At 36.3% G+C, this 18,717-nt stretch overlaps 1 protein-coding gene across 2 annotated transcripts; it reads right to left on the bottom strand.

Moving 5' to 3' along the window:
- Positions 1 to 304: 304 nt before the first annotated feature.
- Positions 305 to 12,188, bottom strand: LOC109051708 (mitogen-activated protein kinase 7-like). 2 transcript variants are annotated; one of them, XM_042767137.1, is made up of 8 exons: positions 12,063 to 12,188; positions 11,894 to 11,968; positions 11,384 to 11,697; positions 10,120 to 10,285; positions 8,669 to 10,044; positions 5,130 to 6,262; positions 1,216 to 1,349; positions 305 to 1,091 (listed from the first exon to the last, which is right to left on the bottom strand). In XM_042767137.1, exons 3-8 carry the CDS (start codon positions 11,694 to 11,696, stop codon positions 938 to 940), a joined length of 3,276 nt encoding a protein of 1,091 aa, XP_042623071.1. In that variant the 5' UTR covers position 11,697; positions 11,894 to 11,968; positions 12,063 to 12,188; the 3' UTR covers positions 305 to 937. The 2 variants fall into 2 exon arrangements, with proteins under 2 accessions (XP_042623071.1, XP_042623072.1); XM_042767138.1 differs by lacking the exon at positions 11,894 to 11,968 and having other exon boundaries at positions 12,063 to 12,182.
- Positions 12,189 to 18,717: the final 6,529 nt, after the last annotated feature.

Raw genomic sequence — 18,717 nt, 5'->3', positions numbered from 1 at the left:
TCACAATTATAATCATATATGATTTGCCTAATTCTTTAAGTGGTCTCCGGTATTTTCATAAGAATAATGTGTATTTATTATGGCAATGGTTAGCATACAAAGCCTTTAGCATTGCATATAAATCAATAAATATTTATCCCCATCGTATAGTAATCAGAAGTTGTTTCAGACACTCGCCGGTGTCTGAAAGTGAGTTTTGAGTTTTAAAAGGCCGTTTTAAATGTCATAAATGTTGATTTTTTCTAATACACAATATGAACCACAGATCACTGCAAAAGAACACCATCACTGAACGACACATGAATCCCTTTGATAGATTTATTCAAGACAATCCTCTTGTTGCTGGTGTAAAATGGAGCAAATCTGCATGCGGTGCAGTAAGTTTCATTATTTTCTACAAGGCATTCATGCAACATCAAATGAAATGCTCTTCTACTTTCTACAGTCATTATGTCGTTGTGCTCTGCTGTGTTTCATCTGCCGTAATACTGCTGCCCTGCTGGTGACTCCTACTGTAGTGTACTAGAAAATAGCTGTAAACACCCGTCTGCTAAACAACGTACTATTTCAACTGAATTATTCTGTAAAATCAGCAGAATGGAGTGATTTTCCAGGGCAAATCAATGGCACTAGCACCGCTGAAAATTAACTCTTTCTCCCTGGGTTAAAATTGCTTTATGATGGCACTGAAATTCTGAGAATGGAAACCCCTTAAGAACCGAATAGAGCATCATATTTTAATGTTGGCACAAATAAATAATGCACTCGAACCCATTAAAGATAAAGGCACTTTTCTGGGTAAGGTTCTAGGTAATAATTTGGAGCCTCAAACATATTCTCTCCAATGTACACTGGTGCACAATACAGCTATCATGTTCCTCTGTTTACGGCCCTCAACCGGTTCTACAAGAGGATGGAGACAAAATGCATGGACTGATCAGGTATCAGGAAGCGTTGTGTTGTCAGAGAGGATCATGGGAGATCCCAGCTGGAGCTCCTGCTGAAGTGACTCCATGTCAGCAGGGGTCATGCGGTGTACCTCCAGCCAATCAGAGAGCAGGGATGCAGACAGTGGGGCCAAGTCATTGTGACTAATGAAACAGAGAATTGAGACCATTGAAATGTATGTTACAGTTAAGTACTGTAGTCAATTGGCAGCGATGTACAGTTCAAAAATAGAGTGTGCACTTTGTGGTCACTGGGATCTGAACTGACCTTTCCCTGAGGTCGGAGTGCTGGAGTTCAGTAAGCGACTGAGTGAGGAGGTCATCGAGGTCGAAGCCGACGCCATATCCTGCTCCACTGCCTTTAGGAGTCACTGAGAAAACCGGCGGTAAAATGTCTTCAACCTGGCAGAGAAAATGATTGAGAGAAGAATGAATGATCAAAATTAAAATATAGTTTCATAAAAAATAAAGATGTTTTTGAAACAAAGACATCACAGAGCCCTTTATATTTTGACTTTATATCTCAACAATTATCTTTTCTTTTTTACTTTATCCCTTAATTACCTGTTTCTTCATTAGAGTTAGAAACAGGCCTCCATACATAACATCATTTGTGTTAGAAAATAAAACATAAAGATAAAAATAGTGCATTTTATTTCAAATAATATATACACTCCCTGACAAAAATCTTGTCGCCTATCCAATTTGTAGGAACAACAAATAATAACTTGACTTCTAGTTGATCATTTGGAATCAGAAGTGTCTTATATGAAAGGTAAAGGCCTCTAGATTACGATTATTTTACCAAAATAAAATCTTATCATGCCTTGTTTTTAATTATTTAATTAGGACAGAAAGGTCAGACTTTGCTTGGACAAAAATCTTGTCACATCTTTTAAGGATTCAACCAATCACAGATTAGAGCGTGACAAATACTGTTATAAACACATTCCCAGGTGTGTAGAAGAAGAACCCCAGCACACCCAACCTTCATTTGAAATGCATCCTGACCTCTGACAGCATGCCAAAGATTCAACCACAGACCAAAGTGCTGATCATCAAGAGCCTGAAGACCAAGTCTCCAGCTGAGGTGGCAGACATCTTTAATGTATCTAAACGTCAAGTGGAGAGGATAACAAAAAGATCTGAAGAAACTGGTGAAGTTCATGACAGGCCCAGGTCAGGCAGACCCTGTAAGACAGCTGTTCGAGAGGTCCGTTTGTTGGTTCGACAGTCCAGGGCCAGCCCCTTTTTCAACTGCAGCAGAGCTACATAAGAACAGGTCACCAGAAACCCCTTTATCTACAAGAACAGTTTGTCGAATTCTCTCACGCAGTGGTCTCAATGGCCGAATTAGTGCTCTGAAACCAGCATTAAACAGAAGATAACTAAAAAATCGTGTTGCACACAGCTTGCAGGAAGGATGGACTGTGGAAAAGTGGCAGAAGGTTGATTTTTCAGATGAATCATCTATTGAACTGCATCCCAATCATTGCAAATACTCCAGAAGACCTATTGGAACCAGCATGGACCCAAGATTCACACAGAAAACATTCAAGTTCGGTGGAGGAAAAATCATGGTTTGGGGTTACATTCAGAATGGGGGCGTGTGAGAGATCTGCAGAGTGGATGGCAACATCAACAGCCTGAGGTATCAAGACATTCTTGCTGCCCATTACATTCCAAACCACAAGAGAGGGCAAATTCTTCAGCAGGATGACGCTCCTTCTCATACTTCAGCCTCCACATCAAAGTTCCTGAAAGCAAAGAAGGTCAAGGTGCTCCAGGACTGGCCAGCCCAGTCACCAGACATGAACATTATTGAGCAGGTAAGATGAAGGAGGAGGCATTGAAGATGAAACCAAAGAATCTTGATGAACTCTGGGAGTCCTGCAAGAATGCTTTCTTTGCCATTCCAGATTACTTTTATTAATAAGTTATTTGAGTCATTGCCGAGGCTTATGCATGCAGTCCTCCAAGCTCATGGGAGTCATACACAATATTAATTCTTTTTCCACTGTACCATGACTTTATCCTCTGTACTGTACATTATTTCTGTTAAGTGACAAGACTTCTGTCCAAGCAAAGTCTGACCTTTCTGTCCTAATTAAATAATTAAAAATCAAGACATGATAAGATTTTATTTTGGTAAAATAATCATAATCTAGAGGCCTTTGCCTTTCATATAAGACACTTCTGATCCCAAATGATCAACTAGAAGTAAAGTTATTATTTGCTGTTCCTACAACTTGGATAGGCGACGAGATTTTTGTCAGGGAGTGTATAAATACATAACATATAATAATAAAAAGAAAAATAGTGCATAATAATAAAATAACAAATTATATAAATAATAAATAAAAATTACATGACCTCTGGGTGAGCTATATATATATATATATATATATATTAGGGGTTGCACGACTACTGATTTCTGCTAGTCGATTTCTTATTCAAAAAATACTTGAGTTACTCGACTACTCGTGGTTCATGCTACTGTAAATGGAAAGACATGAAATAGTTCTTATCAATAAACGCTTATTAATTCATAGCCTAATGCAAAAATTACATATGTAAATTGTCAAAACTTTATAATTATGAAATTACATATTTAAATTTTCATGTAACAGTATTTGTATTTGTATCTGTAACAATCACAAAATTATTTGTATCTGCGTTTGGATAAAACCAGGTGGAACATCGTACAGTTACTTGATAAGACCGTTACGACTATTTTTTTTCATAGTTATCACTGAACAAGTATGCCGTGTTAAACTAAAATAATTATTCATTTCTAAAAAATATATTTATCATGCAAGCAGAGAGGTCATGACAAACGTTTAGTGATCATTTGAACATGACTGAATTAATTCAATGTGCACATTTTCATTACGCAGAACTCTTTAAGCGAGTCTTTTTTTGAACTTCACTAAGCAAATGTGCATGTGCCTGCCACACAAACCAGGATGCAAACATGTAGGCCAGGTAGAAAATGTATCTGTATCTAAGTTGATTATTAGTCTACTCTTGAGAGAGAACTGGTTTGTTTTTTGAAAGACTGAGACGCGCAACTTGGCTGTTTGATTGTTGAGCACGCTGTGCTTATCATATTCATTCGTATCATATTGTAGCCTAAGGTTTAAATAATTGCCTTTTAAATATATACAAATAACAGAACGTGTATGATGTATTATTATAGGTGATATTACTCTTGCCAAGCTCTGATTTATGAGAGATGCATGGAGAGGCAACAGCAATGCGGTGTTTGATTTGCGCTCTTTTCATTCATAAAGTTTACATTCATTCACTTCACACTCTACTGCGTGACTTTAGAGCTCTGTGTATAGTATTGCGCTGATCCCCTGGCTCAACTGTAATCTATCAAACACCAGACTGTGCCAGCTTCAGCCGAATATTCAGGCAGAATTATTCCTTGTCCGTTATTCGTTTTTGAAGCCATTATCCGTGCCATTCCGAATAAAGTATTCTACTCGAGCACATCCCAATTATTACATTACATATTTTAATTTTACATGCTACATAGATAAAGTCATAGAAGTAACAGCTACACGCAATATTGTAATCCTAAAATTCAAGTTGTACTTGCAAACTCTGTGCATGCATTATGGTTAATGCATGCTCGAGTAGTTGATTGTTTCTGACAGCGCTGACTAGTGGTTGAAGTAGTCCATCACTCGACTAGTCTATGCAAGCCCTAATATATCCCTAATATATATATATATATATTTTTCAATCAATCAATCAATGAAAATAAAATATGGGGGGATGGGGAAATGGGGGGCGGTTTGAGTATATTTTTTATAAAAATCTAAATTAAAGTAAAAAAAATCATTTAGATTATTAATCCTTGGCATGAACTCATGCAGCAAAATTGGTGCTTCACACACACACACAAAAAATAATAATTAAGTGTTAATGTTTACGATTTTTTAAACAAAAAATAAACAATTTAGTTATTTTACTTCAACTTAAGAGAAAACTTGTCCTATTTAAATTAATAATTAAATGTTCTGCTGATAACAGGTGTCACTTTCCTAAGCAAGCAAACTTTCACCTTGAAGAAAATAAAAATGCATAATAATAATAATAATAATAATAATAAATATCATTGCTTACATTGAAAGAAGGCAAAGAGTCATATATTATAAATAAAACGTTCACCTGTGACTTTGAGAGCTGCTGTGTGACTGTGTGGATATCAGGAATGCTGTTTGCAGGCTGTCCCGTGTCAATGAGACCAAGGCAGGGTTGAGCTGCAGCACCTGGAGGCTGTTTTGAAGGGCCCTGTGTATGAGAGCCATTTTGTCGCTCCTCTAAAATGCAAAGTTTGTCCAGGGTTTGAGGACCATTGCCAGTCTCTGGATTGGAAAGAGACGTGCTGGTGTCCGAAACGCCAATGCTGGGGTTCAGAGCTGATGGTTTAGTCATAAAGGACTCCAGCGGCAGCAGCTGGATGTGAGTGCTGGACTGCGACTGCGCATGCGTGACGGGCTTCGGCTGCGTTTGCATATGTGTGAAGCCTGTGTGTGCAGGGTTATTCAGTTCTGGGGGAGGTTGGTGGGTTTTCTGGGGTTGGTGCGGAGATGTTCCTGTCCAGTTCCCAAGGCCTGCAAACATTGTTCCAAAAGTCAGAAACGGAGGTTTTGATGCGTTGTTTTTGGCAAAGGCACATGGGGTGGTTATCACACCAACACTTTCACCTCCTCCTACAGCAACTATCCCCACGTCTCCATTCTGAGCTGGACATAAAGAGACAGGCGGTGCATCATGGGTCGGTGTTGAATGGTATATTCCAGCTGCCAAACATTGCCCCATTTGAGGCAGCATTTGTGGTGGTTTGAAAGCCTGAACTTTGCTGGGTTGTTTTGGTGGCATTGATTCTCTGCCGTCTGAGTTTGTCTTTACAACATTCCTTCCTTTTGCTGGCTGGATTTGGACTGTCTTACTCTCACCACTTTTGGCACTATTGGTTTCCGCGGTCTGCGGTTTATCCACGCGGTTGTCCATCATTCGCCCCCAGCGCTCCAACAGCTTCTTGTCGTTGTCGCTGAGTAAAACGCCACCCAGAGATTCACCTTGTTTTCCCTCCTTTCTCTCCTTCTCTTTCAGCTTCCTCTTTTTCTCCATTGCACGCTCCTGTCTCTTCCTTCGCTTCTCTTCCCTCTCTCGTTGCCTCTCCTGGGCTGTGACTGACTTCCTCTGCTCTGGACCAGAGTTGGAGGAGGAGAGGGATGAGGATAAACCTCCAGTAGATCCTCTCATTAAATCTATACTAAGAGCTGCAGAGCCTCCATCTGGGGATGAGAGAATCAGTACATTATTGACATGACAGTACTTGTCATTACTTGAAAAAAATTGAGAAAAAATTGGATAAACATTAAAACAAACATAATAATAATAATAATAATAATAATAATAATAATAGTAATAATAGTAATAATAATAATAATAATAATAATAATAATAATATCATAAGAAAAGAAAACAAAGTTTACAGAATTTTCTATTCAGGTTTATAACAGTATTAGAGGGTAGAAAAAAGAGGCAGTCTTAAGTAACTCAACTTAATTAAGTTAATTAATATTTGACACATAATATTTATAGCATATAGATATAAAACATAAAATATATAACATTTAAAAAAATATATCATTTATAAATTCACTACCATTCAAATGTCTGGGGTCTGTAAGATTTTTAACTGTTTTTGAAGGTCTCATAGGCTCACCAGACATGTATACAAAAATACAAAAAACAGTAATATTGTGAAATATTATTGCAATTTGAAATAACTGTTTTCTATTTAAATATATTTTAAAATGTAATTTATTCTTGTGATGCAATGCTGAATTTTCAGCAGCCATTACTCCAGTCTTCAGTGTTCAAGAAGAACTTCTTATTATTAATGTTGAAAACAGTTGTGCGGTTTAATATTTTTGTGGATAGCGTGATTTAAAAAAAAAAAAAAAAAAAAAAAAAAAAATAGTAAATTCAATAGAACAGCATTTATTTTTTTATTTTTTTTTTTAAATATACATTTTCTGTAATATTGTAAATGTATTTACTGTCACTTTTGATTAATACAATACATCCTTGCTGGATAAGTATTAATTTCTTGAAAAAAATAAACATAAATATTACAAACCCCGTAATTATGACCATTAGTGTGTATATGGGCCATTCTACAGAAATGGTGCAAACTTCTGTCCCACAACCAAAAAACACATTTGAAAATCATTTAAGAATTCAAAGTATTCGAACTTTCCATTGTTTTTTTATATATACACTCATTATCATTTCAATAACTAAACATTTCATTTCTTTGTAAATTATGAAACTTTATGTAAAAAAATGTGTCCCGCATTTTCCATGTCATTACCGAAACAGTGCATGTTTTAGTCCATTGGCTGAGACTGAAATTAACTTCACTCCTACATTTATGATCAGAAAATATGTATGTCTCTCTCTCTCTATCTTTCTCTCTCTAATAGCTACAGGGTGAGTAGTTAGGCCCCATATGTTCAAAAGTCTGAAAAATCTGTGTAACTCTAAGGAAAGTCACTACCGAACACCTTTTTTCTGCAATCAAGAACACTTTTTTGGGAGTTATTCCACATTATTTAAACAACTGTTTAAAACTGTGCTAGCTAACCATGTGCTGATTAGCATCTTTGAAATAGGTTCAAAAGTATATAAAATTGTCACTACCGAAATAGCTGCCAACAAAACATTTGATGGAGTTTCAGTTGTGTCATCTTTGTTTTTTGGGTGTTATCCCATAAAATTGTCATTACCGAAACAGGCATGACCAAAACATGTCATCATTGTTTTGGCAGTGGCAAAAAGAACACATAATCCTCATATCTGGGGGAAATAAACAAAATTTTACTACAGCTATGCATTTTTTTTTGTATTTTAGTATGTTTTAGTAGTGTTTTAGTATGCAAGTTAAAATTCTGTAATGTGATGTGGTCGCTACCAAAGCATTATTGTCACTACCGAAAATGTGCAGTCACTACCGAAACATGGGATGTTCTGTCAAAAATAAAGTATACTTAATTATCAACTAAGATATCATAATAGTTTTTGGTTTAATGTATATTCAAACTAAATTAATTCTTAACTTTGAAATCAGTACGATCAACCTTTTGCCTTTTACATAGAAACATTGGATTAAAAATAGAACAAATCTCATAAAATACATTTGAAATATTGTTAAAATGTAATTGTTAATGATTTATGTAGATGTAAATATATCAATGTAGATGTAAGCAAAATCTTAATCAATATAACTCTTCTAATTAAATTATTATTACTGTGTCTTGGTAGTGACAAATTTGGGCAGAGGACAAATATTCCAAAACTTTCTGAAAATACAATATGGGAATTACCTGTGCAATTACTAGAAATGTGTATCTTGGATATTATACAATTTGCAAACATACAATTTTTTTGGAAAAAGGCTTTTTTTTTCAAAACATTTCAAACTCTGACTTTGGACCAATTCTGTAGAATGGCCCATATATAAGATAAACTTTTTTTTTTACTGTAAAAATTGGGTATTAAAATCGGGAAGTTGGTTTTTATGTAGTTCCTTGCATTGGGGATCATCTTATCTGGGGGTCAGTGGCAAGAAATGTAAAAAAAATAAACCCTTGTTAAGCAATCTAGGGCCACATAGACATTGAAAACTCTCTCACCTCGAGCCTTCTGCCTTAGTGCTGATTTAAGTAAGGCAGCTTTGAGTGCTGCTTTTGTATCTTCTGAAATTGCTCCCTCTTTTTTTGTACCTTCCCCAGTTGTCGCTTTCCCTCCTTTGCCCAGGGAACATGTGAGAATTTGAGAGAGCGACTGAGTCTGCGACTGTGTGAGAGAGAGAGAAGGGATCGACTGAGGAAGATTTGAAGTGGGTGGAGTCTGAGAGATGGGGTGGGAAGGAAGCATTTGATTGGACGAGACAAGCTCATCCTTTGCGCAGTCCTTGTCCATGGGAGTGGTCAGATCGATTGTTTCAGGCTGGCCATCGGAGTTCGCACTGGGCATGTCCACATCCTGGCAGCTTACCTGAGACACATGTGGCAGAATCTGAGTAAGGTTATGTGGAGCTTGAATTGAGTTTGCATTCGTTTGAGTTTGTGTAGTGTTTGTCGGTTTGAAGTTTAGATGTGTGTGAGTTTGTGCTGTTTCCGTCAAGTTTTGAGACTGCAGAGCCGCGCAAAGGGTGCTACCTGACACCCCTACCCCCGCCGAACTGGAATGGAGTGGTTTAAACTGTATCTTCTTCTTGATGCCCTGCTTCTTCTTTTGAAAGTCCTGGATTTCTGCTAGTATAGCTTCTTTGATTTGTTCTTTGCCCATTGGCTGCCGGTCAAACTCAAAATCGAAGGCGGGAACGCACACTGGCTCGTCATCCGGGTCATGGTACTTGGCGAGGTAAGGGTGTTCGAGGGCTTGACATGCACTGATCCGCTCACGAGGGTCAAATCGGAGCATTGCGCCCAACAAGTCCATTGCACTGGGCTCAGCTTGCGGATACAGTGCTGCAAGTGACTCTGGTGCTTTTGAAGGGAGGCTTCTCACATAAGAACGCACCCGATCCGACCCTATCGAGGTGATGATTCTCTCAGGCGGCGTTCCCAAAACCGAAAGAATCAGCTGAAGCTGATGCACATAGTTTTTCCCTGGAAACATCTGCCTCCGGCCGAGCATCTCACCAAAGATGCAGCCAACAGACCAGAGGTCGATGGCCAAGCTGTAGTGGTGAAGCGACAACATGAGCTCAGGTGCACGATACCAACGGGTGGCCACATACTCGGTCATAAAGGAACGTGACTCATCGGAGTGAGCCGCACTTAATCCGCGTGCCATGCCGAAGTCGCCAATCTTCAGCTCGCAGTTTTCGTTAACCAGCAGATTGGACGGCTTGAGATCACGGTGAATGACGTTGGCCGAGTGAATGTATTTCAGGCCTCTTAACAGCTGATACAGGAAGTAGCGTGTGTGTTCTGGAGTCAGAGGTTGAAGGGAGTGAATAATCTGATGCAGGTCACTCTCCATGAGGTCAAGAACCACATACCTAAAGAATGAGAGACACTTTTAGCACATTAAATATGAAGAGAGAATATGCTTGCTGCTTTGAACACAAGCTTACACTGATTTGAAAGCTGAGTGAGGGACCACAGGCTGGAGGATGTCTTTAATGGCAATGATGTTGTCGTGTTTGAAGTGCTTGAGAATCTTGAGCTCTCGCAGCGTGCGTTTGGCATTCGTCAAAACCTCGAAGGCATTAGGGATCTTCTTTATCGCCACCTGCTGGCCTGAAAACATAAATAAGTTTTATTATATGTATCTATCCAAACAGATTCAGAAATTTAGAATGAACGGATATACACCTTGTATTCAAAAGTAAGCTATTTTCTGTGAATGTGCAAGACTTCAGATTCAATAGTTGCTATAGGAAAATGACTAGAAGAATAAGTGTAAACAGTAAAACTATTTGCGCTACAAACTAGTGTTTTTGTGATTATGATGATAAATTAAAATTCTATGAAAACAAATACAGTTTGTAACATCAAGCATCATAACAGGCAATTTTTGTACAGCTAAAATAACTGGAAGTTACACCAGAAGCCGAGTTAAAAACGGTAGCGTCCGCTGTTACATACAAAATACAGTGGACTGGATACATAAAATGTACATTTATGCATTTAGAGCAGAAAATAAATAAATAAATAATTAAAAGAAATAAAAATGAAAAAAAAAAAGACTGAGACTAAATTAATTCTTGCTTAATTCTCTCTGTTAATAATAATGAACAAGAATACATTTTTATAATATATTTAACTTAATATTTATGTTTTTATATTATTATTTATATTAATTATATAATAATAGTAATAATTACTATTGTACATTGGGGGAGTCGTGGCCTAATGGTTAGAGAGTCGGACTCCCAATCGAAGGGTTGTGAGTTCGAGTCTCGGGCCGGCAGGAATTGTGGGTGGGGGGAGTGCATGTACAGTTCTCTCTCCACCTTCAATACCACGACTTAGGTGCCCTTGAGCAAGGCATCGAACCCCCAACTGCTCCCCGGGCGCCGCAGCATAAAATGGCTGCCCACTGCTCCGGGTGTGTGTTCACAGTGTGTGTGTGTGTTCACTGCTCTGTGTGTGTGCACTTCGGATGGGTTAAATGCAGAGCACTAATTCTGAGTATGGGTCACCATACTTGGCTGAATGTCACGTCACTTTCACTTTCACTTTCACATTAATAATGTTGCAATAAAAATATATTAATAACTATATGAAAAACTTAAATAATTAGCAATTATCAATAATAATAATAATTCTGAATTCTGACATCAAAGATTTAGTGTAATTATTTTGAGTCATTGTAATGTATCGTGGCACCCTCACCATTGTCTCGTCTCCGGGCCGATGAGACCACACCATAAGCACCTGTACCAATGGTCTCAATAATGTCATATTCTTCCCCAACTTCAAACTTCACATCCAGGGAGTGGGCTTTAAGTAGAGCCAAGTTCTTATCAGCGACAGTATTTGCATCTGTTACGATTGAGGTGTCACCATTAGGCTGAGAGGGACCTTCTGTATCGCCTCTGTGATGGTTCTTGTCATTGTTGCCCTCTCTCCTGTTACTGCCCTCGGAGGCTTTTAGGGCCGGCTCTTTTTGGGTGTCATTTGTCTCATCCCTCTCATTGGCTGACATTCTGAAACAAAACATTCAGAAAATGGTTAAAGATTATAGATTAATGTTTGTAGTTTGTTTGAAATAATAAATATTGCAAATATAAAAACAAGCTTTTATGTATATATCGTTTTAAGAAATATAATTTTGAAAGGTGCACAGAGGTGTGAGTAGATTGTGACCGAAACGATAAAATTACAGAAGTAGACATCACTTACCTGTCTGCAGTTTGTGAACAATTGATCCTGCTTATCTGCCGCAGGGGCGTGAGAGCCTACACTGGTCCACAAGCGCTTTAGCAACAAGATGTTCACTCTTTCTTTCTTTTCATATTAGAACAAAGACAAATATAAACAAATATTGTGTTATGAAAGCGGCCATAAGTACCTGTTAATATATGGAAGCAGTGGAAATTCTGAGCGGTTCTTTCAAAGCATGTCTTTTTCTTTTTTCGTATCACGAAGCACCGTTTTACTTCCTTGTGTTCTTCCGTATTGTGTTTTAATGAAAGCAAAGCTACCAATCGACTGCACGCTCGTAAGAGGACTAACCAATGGGATTCGACAACATTGCTCGAGGGGCGGGCTCCTTTGAGGTGTAAAATAGGGTCATTCTTTGGGCGGCGTCGAGTTTAGAAAGACGCGCACTTGCTATAGACTACATATAATTATATAAACATAACAATATAGAGGTCCAAAACTGAAAGAATAATAATAATAATAATAATAAATAGGAAAATAAATAAAGGAATACATCTTTGAATTAATGTTTTATATTACTTTCATTTATTTATTATTTTAATATGGAAATACATGTGGGAATAAATAAATAATTAAATGTAATTGAAATCGCAGTCGTACTTGTTTATATATATATATATGTATTTATTTGCTATTATTACATTTGTTAGTTTTATTTTTTATTTTATTTTATTTATTTTTTTAATTTCTGCAGGTTTGGATCTCCATTCAAAACTACATTCGAGAAGAAAAAAAAAACTTATTTTCAATTTACTCTAAAGCCCTTTATTCAGTGCAGGTTCCTTCGGGCGTTGTTAAGTGATACTTTTCTCAGCACTGATCAGTATGGAACCATCCCATTGCTTAGGCTCACAGTATAAGAGTGCTGTGGTGGATTTAAATTTGAATGGGAGAAAACCATAAGTCTAAAGCCTGTGTTTAGGTGCAAACCAGACCTTGCACGCAGGGGCGTCGGACTGGGAGTAAAACCAGTACTGATTACCAGGGCCCCAAAGGAAGAGAGGGCCCTTGAAAAGTCTGGAATATATTTTATTTTACCTGGATATTTTCATGGGGGCCCATCAGGACTACCTATGCATAGGGCCCGGGACCTTGTGCAACGCCCCTGCTTGCACATAAGCCACCAAGCGTCCCTGCATGACAAAAGCGCATCGGTCATGCCACGCGTTTCAGTTCTTTTGGTCCAATCACAGCTCTTCTCTCAGGCTTTTCCACGTTGCAATATATTCAAGGTCGAACTTTGATATTCTAGTACTTAAGAGTAGCAATATTTTAGTCTAATAGTCTACAAAAAAGGCTTTTGTTAATTACGTAATTTGTCAAACTGTCCCTGCAGTCAGGGGCGTCATGCACTCATTATTTTTGAGGGGGCATGAGTTATTTATTTTTTCAAACTTAAACTTTATAGATTATGATCTATAGTGGGCGATGGTCAAAGTAACCTAATAATGTAATATGCATTAAAAAAACTGTCTGTTTTCTTAATTAATAGATATGGGTGTAATGCCATAACATATTTTTAACAAGATTGAGTTTATATTTAATGTAAATTTAACATCGCAATTTAATGTGAATAAAAACATTGCAAGTTACATTATCAAAGAACATTTTCACTGACAGTCTAGTTCGAGCACTCTCAAAAACTCCCATGACAATCACTGAAGCTTTTTTTCCTCTCTCATTGGAATATGTAAATGGATGATATGTCTGTTGTTGTTCTTGCGTTTTATTCTGAATGGATATATTAGGTTATTTGTTATTGTTATGTCAAAAATAATAAAAAGTTGATTAAAAAAAAATCACTGACGCTGTTTACACTGTAAAATGAATATCTTACAGATTCGTACACATACTTGCACTTTGTTATTTCTGATGAGAGAGTTCGCCAGAAAGAGTTATTCTGAGTGAGCGAGTGAAGAAAACACTGGCATTAGCGGTGACTCATCTGAACACCTCTCATTGGTCATTGCATTCATAAGCTCAACAACATCGTGTGTGATTGGTTATAATGCAGAGCTTTACAAAAGCCTTGTCTCTGGCTCAGCAGCACCCAGCGAACGCAGATTTGAATTTAGCAGCTGATGATATGACGCACTGAACTGGTGTGATTGGATTCAAACTGTATTTAATATAGAAAATAGCAATTTTTTTTTCTTTTGGAAGGTGAAGTGGAGGTGTATGGCTCAGCGCAGGAGAAAAAAACGATTTTGTTGGAAAACAGTCTTTAAAGATATGTATTGTAACTGAAATCTACAGTTGAAAAGAGATAAACTGCAATAAAATAAACACTTAGACATGCATTTTGCATGTTTTATCATTTCCATTAGTCTGAGAAAAACTGTTATGACAAGCTTAACAGGCCTATATCTCAAAATTGACTAGTAAATGGAAAAAAAACAAAAAAAAAACAATGATTTTGCCTGCAGTATCTTGCCTAATTCTTTGCCAGTAAGTTTTATTTTATGCAACCTGCAAATAATATTTGCATGCAAAAAATATTCATTATCAACTGACGGATTGGTTTAACTTTGCTCTTTCTTAGACAGGGACGTGGATTTGGGCTTTACTCCTTTTAATTCCAGATCTTTACTTCCAAAGAGTGTGTTGGGAATCATTTTCTATACATTGCAGCTGGGTTTGTGTAAGTGCTTTTAGGCTCATACTGGGACCCCAAAAGCTATTTCATCAATACAAAAATGTCAAACCAAGAGTCATTTGCAAATTGATTTTTCAACTTTCTTTTATTTTTGCAGTGACCAACTAGTTTTACCCATAAATTCTGCAGCTCATCTCATATGTTGTACAGGCATCTTATTGGGACTTACTGAACTTTTGACTGATGTGATGCTGGTTTTCTTGTTCTAACAGGTCAACTGGTGTCCAGCAGAGCAGAGTTCTTCCTTGTCATGTCGTCTTGGGTGTCAGTGGTCGGATCTGTGAATCTGGCAGCTATTCTTGCATTTGTTTCAGGCGATTTTTGTGTGGTTTGTGTTTCAACCTACATTATAAACTTTGCACTTCTCTACACAAATCTACAGAGAAGGACGGGACTGGAGGGACGTCTGAAGATACAGAAGAGCGAATAAAATCAGCAATTGTTTTTTTTAATTTGAAAGTCATCAGGGAATAAGCTGCCTCTAACTTCTGGAGGAAAAACAGTGGAACATGCATAAAACAAGACATTTACAAATTATTATAGGAAATCCTGGCAATTTGTAGGCTATTAGTAAAAAAAAAAAAAAAAAAAATTAAACACACTTCATCTGTTCATGTACACAAATAGGGGAGGAAGCTTCAGTTGTATTGTTTATAATCTGCAATTTCAGAATAATGAAAAAACATGTACATGGAAGTGATGATGATGAGTTACAAGAAAGTAAATGACGCAGATGATCATGTGTTTTGTATCCAGGTCAGATTGTTGTGTATAAATATAAAGCCTAATGTGAAACTGATTCCTGATCAAATTTTGATTAGATATATTTGATCTATATCAGAGTTTAGCTCCAACCCTAAGTAAACACACCTGAACAAGGCAATCAGTGTTTTCGGGATTACTAGATAGATACAGGCAGGTGAGTTTTTATGAGGGCTGAAGCTAAACTCTGCAGGATAGTGGCCCTCCAGGACCGGAGTTGCCTATCCCTGCTCTATATGATGAATAAATTCAGATTTTCCATTAAATACTGTTTGAACGTGTGCTCATGTCAAGTGTATTAACATTTCAGTAAATTATTTTGCCCTAATGCTGTTGCTATACAGAGATGGTCAACATTGTGACCAAAAATGAATAAAAAAGTAATAATAATTTTATTAATATTAATAAAAAAAAATATATAAACGTAATCTGTTCTGCCTTTTGTATCAAACGCCTTGCTTGATTAACCAGTCAGAAAACACCTCCCAAAGAAAACAGACTCATGGAATCATTTTTAATACTATGTTTATCACATAAGCATTACAAAGTATCTTTAACACAGTGAATAGCTAGCATAAAGTTTATCAGAGATAGATTGCACAATTCACGAAATACAGAAAATAAAATTAATATCTGGCATATAAGATATGTCTTCATACCGAATGTGCCTTCGAATCAACTTCAATCAACCAACAATAACAGCCGAAACTAAACCACGCTCTTCTTCGCTGCAACTGCTTCTTCTTCTGCTTCTTCATCTTCTTCTTCTAATAACGTTTTATAGCGGATGGCAAACCAACTTCTGGACCATTTACCGCCACCAACTGGACTGGAGTGTAAAGCACTAATAAGTGAAAGTGAGTGACGTGACATTCAGCCAAGTATGGTGACCCATACTCAGAATTAGTGCTCTGCATTTAACCCATCCGAAGTGCACACACACAGAGCAGTGAACACACACACACACTGTGAACACACACCCGGAGCAGTGGGCAGCCATTTTATGCTGCGGCGCCCGGGGAGCAGTTGGGGGTTCGATGCCTTGCTCAAGGACACCTAAGTCGTGGTATTGAAGGTGGAGAGAGAACTGTACATGCACTCCCCCCACCCACAATTCCTGCCGGCCCGAGACTCGAACTCACAACCCTTCGATTGGGAGTCCGACTCTCTAACCATTAGGCCACGACTTCCCCATAAGCAACTTTATATATATATATATATATATATATATATATATATATATATATATATATATATATATATATATATATATATATATATATATATATATATATATATATATATAATATATATATATATATATTAACCTCTTAAGCACATATATATATATATATATATATATATATATATATATATATATATATATATATATATATATATATATATATATATATATATATATATATATATATATATATATATATATATATATATTTATATATATATATATTAAACAAGAGGTAGCCTAAATAAATAAATAACTAAATAAAGATATAAAAACTAAATTTTCCTGATTAATCCTATTTCTTTCATGTATTTTATAATAGAAACATATATTTTACCTTGTTCTGCATACTCTTTCAAAAGTTTTGGCAAATTAAATGATTCAACACCCATGTTTCTTACTTCCTTAATGAGTTATAACCTTTCTTTTTCATTTTTTTTATTATTATTATTTTTTTTTTCTTTTTTACATTTTATTAAAACATGCTCTATTGTTTCTGCCTGATTGCAAAAAAATACATTGACCTGTTTAATGTTTTCCTATATTTAACAGAGAGTGATTTAATCTAGTATGCCCTATTCAGATGCAATAAATATATATTTATAAATATTTTTTTTTATCTTCTTTCCTATTCCTAAAAAAAAACACTTCTTCCATTTCCTACTTGCTGCTGAATATTATACTTTTGTCTGCCCTTGCTATCACAGTTCCATACTTCTTGCCATTTGTTGTTTATGAATGTTTGCTAAGAGTCACTTGAATATCTATTTCTGTGTGTTTGAGAGCTTGCTTAGCAAGCTTATCAGCCACTTCATTAGCCTCCACTCCCACATGAGCAGGAACCCATAAAAATGTTATTAAGCTTACATTACTTATTCTTAACAAACTTGCAAGAATCTCATATATAATGTCTTGCCTTGATGATTTAACTCCACCTGCAAAGCTCAATATTGCTGCATAAGTCAGAACATGTTACTACTAACCTTGGTTTTACATCCTCTACCCACTGGAGTGCTTACCACCATGGCAGTTAATTCTGCTGTATACATGAATACATGACCAGTTATTCTTTTCTTAATACTAGTTTGAAACTTTGGAATAAATACTGCAGCGATTAACTGTTCTGCCAGAGATAGGGTCAGTATGAACCATCAGTATATATATATATATATATATATATATATATATATATATATATATATATATAAACCACGATGGATAAGTCTGATCTAAATACTGCTGTGCAATAATGTTCTTGGGGGTCTCTTTCTCATTCTTAATTTTTATTTGTATTTGAAAATCTATTGGCATAGGAAAAATCCACGGTGGTATACTGGATAATATCACAGTTGACCTAACATCACAGTCTGCAATATAAACAACTTGTGCTTCCCTTTTAGCAATCCATCCAAAGCTTTTAATATTTTTGTTTCCATGCTCCCAGCATTCTTCAGTCACACCCTTTACTGGATGAGACTCGTTATGTCCTTTTAAATTAACCCATTAATTCATTCTTATTTTATACCTATGAAGGAATAAAGGAGTTTCCACAATTTCTACCTGCATGGCTTTCTACCACAACATATTTTAAGAGCTTGATTCTGTATAGTATCAATCTGGTTTTAGATGCAAATCTGTAAATAATACTTCCATAATCTAAACTTGGTCTGATTAATGTACAATAAATGTACTTAAATGTACAATTAATGTACAAAAAGACAATCTACAAGCGCCCCATTCTATGTCAGATAGACATCGTAAAATATTTACTCCTGTTTTATATTTCTTGATCAGTTTTTTAGTGTGCATTGCAAATGTCAATCTAGATTCTATCCAAAAACAGAGATATTTAACTGAGACTTGCTCCAGCTCCCGTTTGTACAACTTTAACTTAACCTTTGGTATATTTTTCCCTTTTGTGAAACATATTACTTAAGTTATAGCCACAGATAATCTGAAGCTCTGATTATTTGTCCATACCTCCACTTTATCTACTACTTTTTGTAATCTTTGAGACACACATGCAAGATTATGTCGTCTTTTCCATATTGCACTGTCATCAGCAAATAATGGCCTTCCAATATCACCTTTAAAATTACTAAAAATATAATTAATCAT

Source organism: Cyprinus carpio, chromosome A12, assembly GCF_018340385.1.
Source record: "Cyprinus carpio isolate SPL01 chromosome A12, ASM1834038v1, whole genome shotgun sequence".
NCBI lineage: Eukaryota > Metazoa > Chordata > Actinopteri > Cypriniformes > Cyprinidae > Cyprinus > Cyprinus carpio.
Note: the sequence above shows the minus strand (reverse complement) of the source record. Positions and strands in the feature narration are given on the sequence as shown.